The sequence below is a fragment of the Xenopus laevis genome, chromosome 3L (genome assembly GCF_017654675.1).
Source record: "Xenopus laevis strain J_2021 chromosome 3L, Xenopus_laevis_v10.1, whole genome shotgun sequence".
In the NCBI taxonomy this organism is placed as follows: Eukaryota; Metazoa; Chordata; class Amphibia; order Anura; family Pipidae; genus Xenopus; species Xenopus laevis.
In genome coordinates, this window is record NC_054375.1 from 82,675,646 (window position 1) to 82,694,108 (window position 18,463).

General features: G+C 39.6%; 1 protein-coding gene across 4 annotated transcripts in view; it reads right to left on the reverse strand.

Annotated features, from left to right (window-relative positions):
• Nucleotides 1-7,392: 7,392 nt before the first annotated feature.
• The window catches only part of slc26a4.1.L (solute carrier family 26 member 4 gene 1 L homeolog), a 35,613-nt gene continuing 24,542 nt past the window's right edge, over nt 7,393-18,463 (reverse strand). For 3 of the 4 annotated variants that reach the window (XM_041585219.1, XM_041585217.1, XM_041585218.1), the window contains 8 exons: nt 17,110-17,179; nt 16,318-16,410; nt 14,791-14,886; nt 14,156-14,380; nt 12,829-12,883; nt 12,070-12,212; nt 10,510-10,566; nt 7,393-7,855 (listed from right to left, as the gene is read on the reverse strand). In XM_041585219.1, coding sequence (XP_041441153.1) covers nt 7,784-7,855; nt 10,510-10,566; nt 12,070-12,212; nt 12,829-12,883; nt 14,156-14,380; nt 14,791-14,886; nt 16,318-16,410; nt 17,110-17,179 — 811 coding nt within the window. In that variant the 3' untranslated portion in view covers nt 7,393-7,783. 4 annotated transcript variants of the gene reach the window in all.

Sequence of the window (18,463 nt, forward strand, 5' to 3'; positions counted from 1 at the left end):
CCCAGCTTGCTTGTAGGTTCAGATGAAGTGCCTACTCTGTGCAGTGGTCCCAGTACTTGAATATACCATTGTTTCCCCTCAGCTTGAGTGTGGGCTCTGTAAGCACTTTCATCCACGATTTATAGGTGATAGGTCCCCTTTAAAAAGCATTCCCAAACTTTAAAATCATGCTCTGCCTGTGACTAGCTGGCACCTATCAAGGACATCTTCCCCCAACTGCGCCTGGGTCAGAAAGAAGAGAGGTGTAAAGCCCCAAAATGTTGTTCTCATAGTGGTAAAGCTGACTAAATATATTCACCATTGCAGTATTTGGACAGTGCTTTTCTTTATTTATTGGGCCATCCATCCAGGAGAAGCACCTCCATGTAACTCTGGCACATCAAGTGTGGGGAGTAGGGTTGCCCAGCCGGTAAAATACCACCAAAAGCTGTGGCCAGTTTTACAAATGGACCAGCAATGAACTGGTCAATTTGTAATAGCTAGTCTATCCACCCCTGACCTGCATTCAATACCCCCTCACTCTCCCCTCCTGGCTCCCACACAGTCCCAATTCAAGCCTTGAGGACATGACTCCACCCTTCATATCACAACTGCTTCCCTTTCATGGTGCAGCTCTGCCAATTTATGTCACATTCTGCCCCCATGCAGACCAGCCCCCTGCCCCAACCAGTATAATTAGTGGGAAAAAGTGGGAACCCTAGTGGGAATGTTACCGTAACTACATTCAGGGTCCTATTTATCATGCTGTTTAAAACATTGGAGAAAAACATTACCGGTGATGTTTTCCATAGCAACCAATCCGATCTTTGCTTCTGTTTTATAACTTTTATGTAACTGGTGAAATCTAATTGCTGATTGGTGCAATGGGCAGCATCACCAGTGATGTTTTTCTCCAATGTTTTACACAGCATGATAAATAGACCCCTCTGTGTTTGTGTGTACCTTGGCTGAGGAAGCATCTGCTTCTGTTCTGTCACCAGATGTTCATGAGGCCAAAGAAGCTCTTCCTATTTCTTAACCCCTGAAGCAGAGTGAAGTATTACAGGCTGACCAGCAGGGTTTGATTAGCCTCGGGTGGCTAATCAGTAGCCCTTTAAACCCAGGTTGGTCATTCTCTCTGGACCTCTGACTGAGAGACAAACCAAAAGATCCTATTTCCCCTGATTCCTCTCCTATCTGCGAATGTCTTGTGCTGGCTGGAGTGGTCAGCACCTCTCCCAACAATATGAAGACTCAAAGATTTGCCAGACACAAAAGGCAGGTGTAGCTACACCTGCCTTTTGTGTCTGGCAAATCTTTGAGTCCTCTGACTAAGAGAGACACAGGGGCAAATTCACTGTAAAGCAATAATTCCAGCAGCACTCCGATATGTGAATCAAAGATTATTTATTCATGCCATTAGCAGAGCGACGTTTCGGGCTATTCCAGCCCTTTATCAAGCTTGATAAAGGGCTGGAATAGCCCGAAACGTCGCTCTGCTAATGGCATGAATAAATAATCTTTGATTCACATATCGGAGTGCTGCTGGAATTATTGCTTTACAGTGGAACTTTTCCTTGGGCAGAGAGGAACACAGCTGTGCACCCGACGCTGCAAAAGGCGATCTAGTGTAAGTGTGGCACCTTATTGATTTGATTTGACAGGGGCAAATTCACTAACCTCTGAAAATTCGCCAGGAACAGCTCTGCTCATGGCGCAACACTTCGCCAGGCGCAGATTCGCCAGGATAACGCTAATTCACTAAAATCCGAAGTTGCGTCCAGGGCGTCGAACACTGGCAAAGTTGCACTAGCATTACTGCGCCAAGCGAAGTTGCACTAGCATTGCCTAATTTGCATACGGCGGGAAGTAAAAGTTCAATGTAAAGTCTTTATTTTACAAGCTGTTGCTGTCTTCTGAAATAAAAGCCAATTTTCTAAAGCAAAAAGGTGGAAGGTGAGGGATACATCAGGCAAAAAATATAGCTCGATGTGTATGTGCATGTAAGTTTTGCACAAATTGTTAAGGATAATGCAAGTAAGTATCCTTTAACCTTTTAGCCAGAAAACCACCCCTCCCCTGTGCCAAATTCTGCCTGTCTAAGTGGGGAGCGGATAGGGGCTACATCCCCCACCATCCACCTATGCTTCCACCTTTTTGCTTTAGCTTTTAATATATGTTTTTATGGCGACAGTCCAGCACTATCCATAGGTTATGGAGTAGTGAATCTGTATAAACTGTGTTTGGTGTGCTGTGTGGGCATGGCCCAATGCTTTATATACTAGTTTTTAATTGTTTGAATTAAAGGTGAAGAATTAGTGTTACGCTTGTAACTTATCTGCACTGTATTGATAGCTTTGCCTGAACTGGTTAGCATTAGAGAGGGAGGAGGGGGTGCCTATTTACCAAGACACCTCAACATTCCTTTTCTCTATTTTTCTCGTGTTTTGGAATACTCTGGGTTAGAACCACATAGTAAAATTGCTCCAGTTATATTAATATTTATACAGTAATAGTTTTATTGCAGAAAGACTACTACCATATGTGTCCTAAGTTGCAGTAGTCAACACCCCAAATTAAAAAAAAACTTATTTTTTAAAGAAAGAATTGGTAAATACATCTTTCTTTTCCAAACTACAATCTTATGGCAAATGAGCAGTTTTTACACTTTGTACACTACTTTTCTGAAGACTGTCTCAATGCTTGTTTTTTATAGCATCTTATATCCAACATGTTCCTGGGTACAAAGTCGAAACATTGCCAAACTCCTTCCAAGGAGGGCAGAGGTGATCACATGCCCAGGTTTGCTGACAGCTTCATTCTGGCAGGTTAATTTGATCCCTCCATACAGTTTTGGTATATGTTCTTTTTTTGAACTGCTTCTAGGAAGGAATTGTTTGCAAACTGGATAATTTCAGGAAAAATAATCAATTTAAAGGGAAGTTATATATTGTTTTGAAATCATCCTGATAATGTGGGCACTGACGAGTTTTATATAGTGCTTGATTCGGTCTTGGCTAAATAGGACAGTTGCCATTAAAAATTATAACTTTACTCAAGCATCCTATAGACAATTTCTGTTCTAAGCCTCTGCTACAAATGAGTGGTTGGCTTATCCTAACATCCCTCCCCAGTAGCAACTCATAATTGTGCTTTACAGTAGCATAACAAATATAGCCCCCCCCCAGCCGTTATCCAGGTATCCTCTACAGGCCCAAACTCTGCCAAACCCCCACCCCCTTTTTATGGAAAGCCATTTTGGATAATCACGGGAAGGGGCTGGATATGGGGGGGGAACAATACAGAAGACCCTGCAACCATCCAGGTTCCCCCTTAACTTTTACAGTCATATTTCTTCTATTTATAGAGGGGAATAATGCAATGACAAATATTTGTTCTTGACATTTTAAAGGACAACAATGGTTAGCACTGCTGAGGTTCAATTGCAGCCAGGGTGCTTTCTGTAAGGAGTTTGCATGTTCTTCCTGTAATGGTGTCTATTTATCTCCAACACTCAAAAAACAGACAGGCAGGCTAACTGATTCCTGATATAATTAACCATAGAGTTGTATGTGAATGTGATAGGAACTTAGATTGTAAGCTCCACTGGGGGCTTGGAATAACTATATACATTAACTGTAAAGTGCTGTGTATGTTTGCACTATATAAACAATCCATCCACTTTAAGTGCATGTGTCAGGCCCTTACCGTTTGCGCACGTCCGTGCGTTCCAGCGTGCGTTCCAGCGTCATCATGGAGGACGCGCGTCGACGCGGGCGCGCGTCCGTCGCGACGTAATGACGCCGACGCAAGCGCGCCAAACGTGCGCAGCGTCTGACGCCGGCGTTGGTATTTCTGTCCGTTCCAAATTCCTCTCAGTGCTCGGACATCGCTCTAAGCTGCTGTAAGAAGCCTTTGAATTATTCAACTTGAAATACTGGTTTTGACCCTTGCTACTGCTTTCGACTCTTCTTCTGTGACAACCCTTGGTACCTCGCTGGATCTTCTGACTCCTTGTTGCCGACTTCTGCTTCTCGTTTGACCTCGCCTCTGCTTGAACCCTGGTGCCTTGCTGAACTGATTTCCTGTTGCCGAACCTCTGCCTGCCTCTGATTACGGTCTGTGGTTAACCCTTGATTGACTGTTGCGTCTGTACCTCTGCCTGCTTATAACTAAGTCGTGTTTAATTGACCGGATTGAACCTGTTTACTTGCTGGCTACCCACTTCTGTCTTCACGTCACTACTGGGAAATACCAACTCCTGTGGCATTACACCCAAACCGCTGTGCCATTTTCAACGTACTGTTGTATCCTGAATCTTCGCTCACGGTACTTCCCGGCACAAGACTCTACACTTCACTAACCACAGGCTCCCATACTACACCCCCATTGGTCTCCCTAGTCCCCAGCCAAGGGTGTATTAGTGGGGGAGCCGTAAGGGTTGCCTTCGTATGGATTCAACTTCATATTCCTCGTGATCTGAAATGACAACAGGATCAGGAGCAAAAGATCTTCTCCCAAAAAACTGGTTCGGAACCACAGGTTTTAGTAATGCTGTATGAAACACAGGATGAACCTTCAAGGTTTCTGGAAGAGCAAGTTTGAAAGCAACAGCATTAATTTTCTGAATGATCTTAAAAGGACCAATGAAACGTTGGGCCAGTTTTCTAGAAGGACAACTAATCTTGAGGTTATTAGTTGAAAGCCAAACCTTGTCCCCCACCTTAAATCCTGGATCCGGAGCTCTCTTCTTGTCAGCGAAGAATTTATAGTTTGACTGAGCTTTTTTGCAGATTTTGGCGAATGGTCTCAATGTTAGAATTGGCCAATCCAGGATAGCTGAAACCTTCTTTGCATCCATGACCACACCACCAGTAGAGATGACAAAGCCCAGGAATTCAATTTGTTCTTTCTCAAACACACATTTTTCTGCTTTAACCACCAGAGAGCACGAAGACGAAAAAAAACCTCCCGCATATGTCTGCGGTGTTCTTCTAAAGAGGAAGAATAGATTAAAATGTCATCTAAATATGCCACAACAAAAGAGTCCAAGATGTCCCGAAAAATGTCATTAATGAAGTGTTGGAACGTTGCGGGCGCGTTACACAACCCAAACGGCATAACCAGATACTCGTAGTGTCCATATCGAGTTCGGAAAGCCGTCTTCCATTCATCCCCTCCACCAAACAGTCTCCTTTTTTTGCCAATTTTGGGTTTCACCCAACGATGATTCCCGGGATTTGTCAGACGGTTTCAGTTCCGGCGGCTCAAGAGAGACTTCAGTTTTTATCATCTAACATTGAGACCATTCGCCAAAATCTGCAAAAAGCTCAGTCAAAATATAAATTCTTCGCTGACAAGAAGAGAGCTCCGGATCCAGGATTTAAGGTGGGGGACAAGGTTTGGCTTTCAACTAATAACCTCAAGATTAGTTGTCCTTCTAGAAAACTGGCCCAACGTTTCATTGGTCCTTTTAAGATCATTCAGAAAATTAATGCTGTTGCTTTCAAACTTGCTCTTCCAGAAACCTTGAAGGTTCATCCTGTGTTTCATACAGCATTACTAAAACCTGTGGTTCCGAACCAGTTTTTGGGGAGAAGATCTTTTGCTCCTGATCCTGTTGTCATTTCAGATCACGAGGAATATGAAGTTGAATCCATTCTGGACTCCAGGGTTAGAGGCAAGAAGCTTCAATACCTAATTAAATGGAAAGGGTATGGGCTAGAAGAAAATTCGTGGGAACCCGCTTCACATCTTCATGCTGCTGACCTTGTAAAAGATTTCCATCGAAAATTTCCAGCCAAACCCTCTCAAGTTCACGTCCAGAGGCCGCTCCTAAGGGGGGGCAATGTCAGGCCCTTACCGTTTGCGCACGTCCGTGCGTTCCAGCGTGCGTTCCAGCGTCATCATGGAGGACGCGCGTCGACGCGGGCGCGCGTCCGTCGCGACGTAATGACGCCGACGCAAGCGCGCCAAACGTGCGCAGCATCTGACGCCGGCGTTGGTATTTCTGTCCGTTCCAAATTCCTCTCAGTGCTCGGACATCGCTCTAAGCTGCTGTAAGAAGCCTTTGAATTATTCAACTTGAAATACTGGTTTTGACCCTTGCTACTGCTTTCGACTCTTCTTCTGTGACAACCCTTGGTACCTCGCTGGATCTTCTGACTCCTTGTTGCCGACTTCTGCTTCTCGTTTGACCTCGCCTCTGCTTGAACCCTGGTGCCTTGCTGAACTGATTTCCTGTTGCCGAACCTCTGCCTGCCTCTGATTACGGTCTGTGGTTAACCCTTGATTGACTGTTGCGTCTGTACCTCTGCCTGCTTATAACTAAGTCGTGTTTAATTGACCGGATTGAACCTGTTTACTTGCTGGCTACCCACTTCTGTCTTCACGTCACTACTGGGAAATACCAACTCCTGTGGCATTACACCCAAACCGCTGTGCCATTTTCAACGTACTGTTGTATCCTGAATCTTCGCTCACGGTACTTCCCGGCACAAGACTCTACACTTCACTAACCACAGGCTCCCATACTACACCCCCATTGGTCTCCCTAGTCCCCAGCCAAGGGTGTATTAGTGGGGGAGCCGTAAGGGTTGCCTTCGTACCACGCCAGCTTCAGCTTCTCCTCATCCGTGGTTCCGCCTGGTTCGGTAAGTCTGACAGCATGTGGGAATTTTAACTCCATTTTTTTCTTAATCTTTGTTTCTAATCATCTGTAAGACTTCACAACCCTTTAAACACCACAGCTGAAACATACACAAGCGCCAAACACTCCTATGATTGGCTGATTACTGAATTCAAACAATTGCGTCAAGTGCCAACTGCATGCAATCTGTTTTATAAAATGTTGCATATACTGCTATTACAGGTATGGGATCCGTTATCTGGAAACCCTTTATCCAAAATGATAATATTAAAATAGTACCTTATATTTGATCCAAACTAAGATATAATTAATCCTTATTGTAAGCAAAACCAGCCCATTGGGTTTAATTAACGTATAAATGATTTTCTAGTAGACTTAAGGTATGAAGATACACATTAAGGAACAATCTGTTATTCAGAAAACCCCAGAGCCCAAACATTCTGGTGAACAGGTCATATATTGTAGTTAATATGATGTAGTAAATAAGGCAGTCTGAGGGCCATAATAATGTGATGGAGGGCCATATGCAATTCATGGGCCTCCAGGTGGACAGCCCTGTTTTCTTAATATACATTACTGAACCAAACATCCTAAGTTTTAGAATCTTTTTAGAATCTATACTTTTTAGCATTTACACTTTACATGTATGACAGTATTTTATAATCACCTGTACAAAATATATCACGTATACTTAAAATATTCTATTCCATTGCACAGCCATGCTTGTTTATTTCTGCAGGGTCAAATGTTTCGAGACAAGCCTCTTCAAATCAGAGTATTTTAATATATAAATGAAGTATCTATACATCTACAAACACAGAAACTGCAATCAATTTTAAGGTATATTCATCATCTCATATTTTTTAATATATTTTAAAATAAATCTTTGAGGGATCTATATTTTCTGTACCATAAATAAACAGTAAACGTCACCTCAGGGTTCTGTTACCTGAATATGGGATACAAGTGACTCCTTATATCCTTATCATGTACATTTCTCCATTTAATATTCTACTAAAAACCTGAGTAATTTAGTATTGACATCTGTTAATATAGCTTTTTTTAGGTTACTGTAGCAAAAAGTATTGCTTTAGAAGTTTTTTTTTTTTACAGAGGGTTAATATCATTTTGGAATCCATTGTAAAGGTTATTTGTTCAGCCTAAAGACAATCGTCCTGAAGATCCAGATCTTCTTATACTGGAAACACTGGAACATGCTCTGTTCTCCTGAAAAGCAAACAAAAATTAAGAATTACTCTGCATATCCATTAAAATGAAGAAATATTTTTGGCCTGATCAGATTTGAATTTAGTTTCGCAATTTTTCTAAAGAAGTCCAGTGCAGAGAAGTAAGTACATATAATATAAACAAGGGACAGCCTGAGGTGTGAACTGTATGTGCCATTACTTGACAGATCATATGGGTTACACATTTGTGGAATGCACTTAGTGATATTTATTATTAGTTATAATTAATACTGTGATGTCATTTGTGTCACATGACTCACTAAAGCATGTGTATTATAAAAAAAAAATGCATCCCTTGTGGTAAAATATGAGGATATTAAAAGTCTCCTCAGAATTCCATGGAGTTCAGCTTCATGCTTTCGCATACATGTTGATGGAACCCTTTGGTGGCTTAAAATATCCTTATAATCCAATAAGAGAAAAGCAAATAGCTTTAATTTATTGCATAACATCAATTACATAAATTCAGAGACTGTTAGTATAGTTGTTTTTTGCTTATAACACAGAACAACCCAAATCATTTTTATAGCTGCTAATTTTCAACCTTTTGCTTAGATAATTCCTGCTTTGGTTTCAGCTAATGGCATGCATGGCAATTTCTCCACCTGAATACAAACACGAATCACCCCTTGGTTTTTATCCTTCTAATTCCGGTGGAGGTCTGACTGCAGTCAGTATTCAAAAATTTCACAATATCCAAAGAATAGAAAAGAACCCCCACTAGAACAGACTAAACTCAGGCAGTCACAAAGTATTATTGACACACTTATTTATAGTTAGTTAAATAGTAAACACTTGAATAAACACCACTAATCAGTGCATGAGGCTGAATATGCCACTTATTAAATTGTTATAAAGTGCTGTGCAATAAGTTATAAAGTGCAGTGCAAAGGATTATTAGTGAGGAGCTTGAAAGGCCAAGTTTCTTCTTTCCCACATTAATATTCGGCAATTAATAAAGTGATACCAAAATTGATCACCAATTTCTAAATTACTAGTAATGCTAAAAGAAAATAAGTTGATAGTTATAATAGATTGACTAAAATGAGAATATTGAATACATTAGATTATAAAGTGCTACAGTGCTGAATGAATTTAGTAATCCTTCCTAATTAATACGGTTCGTTAATTAACTAGGCTGCCATTGGATAGGATAAAAACTAAAAATCAATGCTCAAATTCATGAGGAAAGGAGGAAAATGAAAAAAGAGAAGGTGGAGTTGTCCCAAAACTACTACCTAATTTGTTCTATATTTAACTAACTATAAATAAGTGTGTCAATAATACTTTGTGACTGCCTGAGTTTAGTCTGTTCTAGTGGGGGTTCTTTTCTATTCTTTGGATATTGTGAAATTTCTCCACCTGCTTATTGTAGCTGTCAGAGAAAAGGACAAATACATACGTGATGGCTATCATTGAATTCAATGGAAACTGCCAAAAGCTGCAAGTATAGGCAGTTTTCTTTAGAATGCAAATCTCAATGCTGTTAGGTGTATCCAGATGAAGTCAAAAGGAGTTGCCTGGCACAGTCTTGAAGTATTTTCAACTGGCTGAAATTAAGCAAGACACTGCACCTAGAGGCCCTTGGGTAATATGTAGCCCTACAAGGGATTTTTATGGCCCTGAATTTGCTCAAGGGCTTCTTAGACATCTTGGTATGTTCTTTCAAACATCAGTGTCAAACAATGAGCTATGTACAATATGCCTCATTTTTCTCATAGGTGTTCAAGGCAATTGATTAATTTTGAGCCCTGTATTTTAATGATACATTATTTGCTAAGCCAAGTGGGTCCAAACCATACACATCATTGATACAGCACTGATACAAAAAGGCTTAATCATGTAAATTGTGTTTTGGTTCATGAAACAAATATACTACAGGGTAACAGAATAGTATATTATATTGCTTATAAAATATTTTAGTTTTAATTTAATGATTTATTTTGTAACAAGTCCTTGAGATACCAGCCCTTGAAACATAGTGTTGTATTAGGTTAAAAGGGGAGCTAAACAGGCAATAACTCCCTTTATTGCTTTATTCCTATTACACCAATTTCATTAAGGGTTACAATATCTGTAAGACTGTGACCACTCTTCCAAACCTATAGCCAGCAGACCAGAGCGAATTGTAAGCGAAATCAGTGCTTAAAATTAATGTAATTGAAAATAAACAATGTTATACACTGCTCTGCATGCTAGCCATGGACAGGGAGGCACAATTGTTCTGGACCCTAAAAAGCAATATTTTTTAATATTTGGTCCTATGACCCTTAGAGGCTGATTTATAAAATGTTGAATTGGGAAACCCTGAATGCTTCCCAGCAGTCTGATGGTTTCCCATTTTAGTAAAATATTTCTGAACGGATAGGAACATTTTTAATAGATTGACACATCCAGAATGTGTTGACTACATAGAGATATCAAACACCATTCAGTGGTTAACCCTGCTCAATTCTATCACCTGTCCGAATTGTTCTTTCCCAGTGAGTATTAAATGCCCCTTGGTAATGTTACCACTCAGGAAAAATAAAAGAGGATTGATTAATCAACCCCTAAATTTCCTTTGCATGCACCATACACTATAGATCTATAATATTCATTTTGGATATTGTATTTATAGTAAATAAGTTATACCTCATCCTGTAGATCCAGTTCTAATGAACTAACATGTTCATTTTTCACAACTGCCGCCTATGAGAGAAAAATCCTGGTCATGTATTTACACTCTTCTCAAAACACACATGATTACAAAAGTCACCTCTTTCAAACATACCTGTCCTTATCACAAACACATCTATAAACATAACTTATAAAAACAAAAATATGACCTAGATCTGAGGGTTCATTTTTGTCTGCAGACACAGTGGGCAAGTTGCACTCTTCCCCGCAGTGAGTAAAACCACTTTCATTAAAGGTGTTTGCATCCAAATTTGCTTTTCACACTTCCATGTAGTTGCGCTTCCTGCCTTCCATTCTGAATTGAGTGCTGCTGCATCTGAACCCTGAGGTGATGGTAGCTCCCGTGTTCCCTCAGCTCCCTTTTCAAATTATACATGAAATCTGAATTCTTTTTTTTACTAAAGCGTTCATAGCTGTTTTAAACTCATTTAAAAATCTCGGGTGTCAATCAAATATCTCCTTCCCCACCTCTATGCCTTAGGCATAGAGGTGGGGCAAGCAATTAGTTTTACTTTCGATTCAGCACTTCCTAGATGTCACTGCTTTCTCCCATTTAATTGTATAGCCAGTGCATGGGGATGGACATCAGGTCCCCCATTCTGGTGCACAAACAAGATTCTGAGATGATGCCAGGCTTGTCTTAATAACAATGCCCACAAAAGGGCTCCTGCCTGCTTTCTATAGTTATTAATTCCCAGACTGAAGGAAACAAGATTCAGATAATTTATACAGTGTAATTAAAGTTCATTTTGCTTAACTAACATGATAAAACAGGATTTGGAATAATTTTTTTTGGGTGACGGGTCCCCTTTAAGCATTTAGATCTGCTTTTTACACTTGCCATACCTTCCAACATTTGAAAGCTGGAAAAAAGGACAAAAAGTTCTGACACGGCAACATTTTTGGCCATGCCCATTTTGTGGCTACACCCCCTAAATACCAAGTCTATTTTACAAAATTTGGCAGGTTATGGAAAGTCTGAACACATTTCTGGAGGTTTTATGGTCATATTTTATGTGTTGTTACAGTTTTGCTAATGAAGGTGAAATTGCCCTTGGAGCTGTGAATCTTAGTTCTCCCAAGAGACCTGCTTATCTTAAATAGTTACAATTGTATATTTGCTTATCTTAAATAGCTACAAATGTATCTAAGTGCAGGTGCTGAGTATTTTGGGCTCTCTGCAAAAAAGCCTCTTGTTTAATTAGGTTTTAGAAACGTTGTATCATTTTCTGACATTGGTGCAGATCATCAAAGGGAAACTCGGGAATGCCCAGTGTCAAAATCAAAACACTGGACAGTTGGGAGGTTTACCCTGCCACTGTATTTTTTTGAGACAACATACAGGACATACATAGGACTTTCACTAATAAAACATGGATTAGTGAATAACTGTCAGTTATTATAAATCAAAACATTAGAAGTTATTTCAGACAGCAAGCAATTTCCTCTTGCATAAAATTTGCATAGAAGAACTATGAGCAGGTTTTCAGAATTTGATTTGTAAAAAAGAGTCACCTTGCCAAGTGAATTTTGATCACTACAGAACTCTCTTTGGTTTAATATGTAAATTACAGCCTCGTGGACCGACAGAAAACAGATGTCTGGTTTGTTGTTATCCTCAAAGAAGCCACATACTTCCAGTTTCTCAAAAATTTCATCTGAAAAATAAGATTTATGATCATTTTTAGAATTAGATTTTTAGAAGTGATGGAACATAATTTCCAAAATGTGTACTCCAAATATACATGCCTCATAACAGCAAAATGAAAATAATACTGCTACAAATTGTTTATATTCCATGCATATCTACTTAATATGAGTGCATACTGCACCATAAAGAAATATGGCTAGAAACATGGGAAAAATTATAGCAACCAGCAGGGCTTAAGGTAGAGGGAAAGTTATTTAGTGGAAATGCCAATTTGCTAAACACTAGAACCTGGGCCAGTGCTCTTCTTTTCTGAAAAAGATCCTGATCCAGGGTACTATCCTAGGGAGAAGCGCCCTGCCCAGAGATCCCTTATGGGAGCTCTTAGTATGCACAGTAGAATAAAAGCTGTATTTAAAAACAAAAAGCAGTTTTGCACACCCACCAAGGCAGCAGCAATGATCCCAAGAAGTTGGTTGCATAGCACGCAAATAGGATAGTACCCTGGAGCGTGTGCATTTACATTGATGAAGAGAACCGGTATGGTTGGGGATCTTATCAATTTGGCACCCCCCCCCCCCCCAAGAATATGTCTTTCCTTCTTTACATAATAACAAAATACATACCATCACATCCTGCAATATAAACATCGACAGCAATTCTTCTGAAATCTTTTAAAATCTGCAATCAAATTATAATAAAATGCATTTTTTCTGGAAACGTATTGCAATAAACTGTATGTTAACATTAAGGTAAATATTCAAGAAAAACATATCTGCACAAGCATTTATAAATTATTAAGCCTAACACATTTTTCATTGACCTGATTAAGAAACAGCTACTGCTGTGGAAAAAAAATTGGACCTTCTTTGATCTTTTTAAGAACACTGAATCCCAACTGTGCCCTAGGCGCATGATTATTCTGCCTAAGGGCTCTTACTCATGAGCGTTTTTACCTGCGCTCCCCTGCGTTCCGTTTTTTGGCGTTCAGCCGCAGGGGAGCGCAGGAATAGACGCATTTCATTATTTCAAATGGGGCTGTACTCACACAGGCGCGTGTAGGCGCCGAACGCAGGAAAAATGCAGCATGTTGCGTCTCAACCTGCGTTCGGCGCCTACATGCGCCTGTGTGAGTACAGCCCCGTTTGAAATAATGAAATGCGTCTATTCCTGCGCTCCCCTGCGGCCGAAAAACGGAACGCAGGGGAGCGCAGGTAAAAACGCTCATGAGTAAGAGCCCTTACACATAGTTCAGACTGGTTTTAAGTTATTTAGCATTTTATTCAGCAGCTCTCCAGTTTGCAATTTCAGGAATGGGTTTGCTATGGTCCAAATTACCCTAGCAACCATGCATTGATTTGAATAATAGACTGGAATATGAATAGGAGAGGACCTGAATAAAAAGATGAGCAATGAAAGGTAGCAATAACATAAAATAACTTTACAGAGCATTTGTTTTTAGATGAGGTTATTGACGCCCATTTGAAAGCTGGAAAGAGTCAGAAGAAAAAGTTAAATAATTAAAAAACTATAAAAAAAATTGACAATGATCTAAGCAGGGCAAGTTTTACAGCAAGTTTTTGGGGATCAAATCAGGATTTAACAAAAGTCGAACACAACAGAATTTCGCTTACTGTAGCAGAAAAGTCTCCAATACTCTATCAGAACCACACAGGCTGGTCTCAGTACATTTAAGCAGATGAATAGCAGTGCAACTCCTACTTTCACACCCTTGGATGTCCAGCCACCCGTCTGCGTGGTTAACCCTGTGGTGTCCCTAAAAGGGGTTACACTTAAAGGAATGGCTCAAAACCTATGGAATGGGGATATATACCTGCCATCCAATGCCAACTTTCACAATATATACACACACACATATGTAAGTTTACATTATAGTATACTCTATGTCCTGTAACAGCTACATAGTAGACTATAACACATGTAAATATATACCAGTTTAAGGGATGTCACTGCCACAACATCAAGAAAATTGACATGTCCAAAATCCAAAATGATGCTGTGAATAAAGACTTTAGGAACAGAATTTAATACAGGTAGATCTGAATTCCAGTCTACTTGGAATTCCGTTTCTTCCTTTTTGTTTTGAGGATTTTCAAACTGTTGTGATTCTTCATCAGATTCTGAATCTTCCGTGAATGTATTTGTTATAATTCCATTCTAAAAAAAATATATATATATATTTATTATTGTAATAATAATATTATTACACAGAACTTTTAATTGCATGCAGTGTTGTATACTGATTGGGCAGGCAAAGTGTGTACCTTCCCCCATAGAGCTAAGTCTTTTAGTGCCTCATTGATTTGGTCAAGACCTGAGGGGCGATACACTTTCACCAGGAATCAAAACTTACACCTGCCTGGGCTCCAAATCTGTTTCTTTCTCCTTAGTTATATACAGAAATGTACAATACATCATAAAAATACAAATGCAACAATGAAATTGAATACAATAAGTTGTAAGAGAGCTACAGGATTAACTGAAGTAGTTACAGCTCTGTAGCAGAATATTGAGCAGTACTGTAATATTTACTATATCTGTCTGACAGGGTAAACATAAAATCCCACCTTAGTTACTTTCAATTGTCCTTTCTTGATAAGCTCACTTATCTTCAGCTCTGCTTTCGCTCTCTTGTTGAAAACTCTAACTGAATCAAATCCAACCTAAGAAAAAACCCATACAAGTTTGATTAATGAAAATATCTATTCATAGAAATATAATCAAAAATAAATGGAAGAGTAGACCATACATAATGCTCAGTATAACTCAAGACCAAGAATCTCTGTAAAACACTGTGTGAAGTATTGCAGGATAAAAGGATACAAATAATAAATGCAATTTTCCATTATTACACATTTACAGGTGTAAACAGCTGATCCACTCCCCTCCGCTTGCTCCTCTGTCTGCATTGACAGGCACTGTGTTGGGGAGATCACAGAGGGGATTTTGGCACAAAGTTGCATACTGTCTACACACAGACCAACATGGTGCATGTTAGGGCCCTTACACATGGGTGTTTTTACTTCCCTGTCTTGCGCTTTCTTCAGTTCAGCCACAGGGGAACACAGGAGTAGACGCAGTAAATTATTTTGAAGGGGGCTGCACAAACACAGACGCATGTATGCGCCGAAGGTGAAATGCAACATGCAACATGCTGTGTCCCAACCTGTATTTGGCACTTAGATGCGTCTGTGTGAGTACAGCCCCCTTCAAAATAATTGACAGAATCTACTCCTGCGATGCCCTGCGGCTGAAAGGAAGAATTTTTTATTATTTGTGAATATTGAGTTATTTCGCTTTTTATTCTGCAGCTCTCTAGTTTGTGATTTCAGCAATCTGGTTGCTAGGCTTCAAATTACCCTAGCAACCATGCATTGATTTGAATAAGAGACTGGAATGTGCTTAAGGAAGGCCTGAATAGAAAATAAGTAATAGAAAGCAGCAATTACAATAAATGTGTAGCCTTGCAGAGCATTTTTGTTTTTTAGATGGGGGTCTGTGAAGCCCATTTGAAACCTGGAAAGAGTCAGACGAAAAAGGCAAATAATTTATAAACTGCAAAAAATAAATAAAGAAGACCAATTGAAAAGTTGCTAGAATTGGCCATTCTATAACATACTAAAAGTTAACTTAAAGGCAGGGCCCCCCTCAGCCCCCCCACTTCCCTACTGTGACGTGCTGAGCATGAAGGAAAGCTCTGCGCACATGCCCTAACAGCGCGACACACATGCACAAAATGGCACAACTCGGCGCGCTTGCACAGATGCGCTGCCCGGCAACGAAAAAAAAAAAAAAATTCCCAAATAACGGGAGAGGGGGTCTGGCCGGATGGGGGCCCATGAGGGTCGAGGTCCCACTGGGTTTTTTCCCGGTGTCCCTCCGGGCCAGTCCAATCCTGCTTAAAGGTGAACTGCCCCTTTTTCAAAAGCATGTGGGTTTTGCTATTTACTAACCTCAAATAATAGCACTGATCTTCACTAAACATATATTCTGGAGTTATATCTTTTTTTCTTATTTTGTGAATCCTTTAAAAGCATTTTCATAAAGATTTAAATAGCAATATTAATAAGCCGTTAAAATTACTGCATACTCACAATGGATTTTATGCCATTTTTTAAGCTGTCGACATTTCCATAGAAAATACCACTGGAAAACCGAATAATTTTAATTCCTTCCTGTTCCACGACCTGTGTAAGTTATTACAAACACTATGAATCAATTAGTAAAATGTGTAAACGACAAGCAAAACTAAGAAAAAATAAATGAAAAACACATACAGGGACAGATTTGCTCCTAGGCTATCCACTCTCCAATTGTCTCCCAAATGCATATGCATGCCTTCACTCGTTCCCTCTAGCACACAAAGCAATGGTGACTGGGTCGTGTGAACAGAAGAGTAACTGTGAAAATATCTTGCACCCAGACCAGGGGTCCGGTGTCTGTGGAAGCAAGCAGCGAGATGCTTAAAGGAGAACTAAACCCTTGTTAATCAAAAATCCCCATCCCATTCCCTCCAATGCCAGGGACACTTTTTCAACTAAGGTACTATGGAGGTAGAAAGCAGGTGGTGGGGGGGCAATGGCAGGAAGGGGATTGGGGATTTTTGATTAACTGGGGTTTAGTTCTCCTTTAAACGCCACAAGGAGGATCACACTGCATACCATGCTCACACATTTCTATTAAATCCCTTTTCTTATATACTAACCAACGTACACCTTATATACTCAACATACACCTTATATATTCTTTATAAACGTAAAGAGTGGAAATTTATTCAAATATCCTTCCTAGAACTGAGGTAGAATTCACAAAAGTGAATTCACAGAAAAGTGTAAAAAAATTTAAACACAGGAAAGTAAATGAGAAGGGTAAATATAAATTCATACATTTTTGTACTTCTTGAGATCTCGGTAGATTTCTGTTCCAGGAAGATTTCCAAGTGAGTGACAAGAGGGGCTACAAACAAAATAATAAGCTGCTGATCATAAAAGTGTAAAAGAACCTATACTGATACAAAAAAGTGAACATGTTTATTACTGGAGAACTTCATCCTAGAACATGAAAAAACAAGCATTCATTCATGATATTCAGCATTTCTTTTATTCATGGTCCTACATACTTCTTTGAAGATCCCCAACCTTTTATGCCTGTGAGCCACATTGAAATGTACAAAGAGTTTGGGAGCAACACAAGCATGAAAAAAAATCCTGGGGGGCTAAATAATGGCTGTAATTGGGCATTTGTTAGCCCCTATGTGGACTGGCAGTGTACAGGGCTCTGTTTGGCAGTCAGCCTGGTTTTATACAATCAAAACATGCCTCCAAGCCAGGAAATCAAAAATAAGCACCTGCTTTGAGGCCACCGGGAGCACCATCCAAGGGGAGCAACATATAGCGCACAAGCCACTCATTGAAGATGTAGATGATCCAGAGGAAGGTAACACAAATATTGTCGACCTGAAATCCTTCTTTTCAATTTGCTGCGTATGTCTGAATGCTTTTACCATGCTTTTACCATGTATTATTCATTATACATTTTTACATCTGCCAACATGACATCATGTGGGACATAATATCTGACTTCAGTGTCCTCACTGCATATCTTTTTTTCCACACCTCAAAGCAAAATCTCTTTTATTGTGACCTTTCATTAATAAGGTTATCATTTATTTAATACTCATTTTTCTGCCCTGCCCTTGTTGCCACCAGCAAAAACAGGGGCAACATGTATACAAGGTTTGCAAACAGGACAGCATTCAAAGTTGTTGCCTTTGTTTCCTGTCTTGTCTTATACTGGAGTAAAAAAGAGTGGCAATCAACACATTGATTTTTGTATATTAAGTAATGCCTTTATATCTATGCTTAAGTACAGATTTACATAAAGAACACAAGCAGGGATAATTGACTAAACATATTTAAATGCCTTAAAAGAGCCCTGAAAACACTGTGTAGCATGTACTAATGATCTATTGAAAACAACTGATTCTAGTCAATCCGTAGAAATGCAATTTGCATTTGCATGTATATCTGCAATAGAAGTTCAAGGATGAACATATTGGATCCATTTGTTAGGGATTGATTGAGTTTTAGTGAAACCCCTGAACACAACCATAGATCAATTCTATCAAAGTTCAAATTAAATAAATTAGTTTTAGGGTTTTTGAAATTACTTTCCCTACAGCACCGCATGATGCATAACTACAAATGTAATTATTATCATACTATTCCATTGTTAACATAT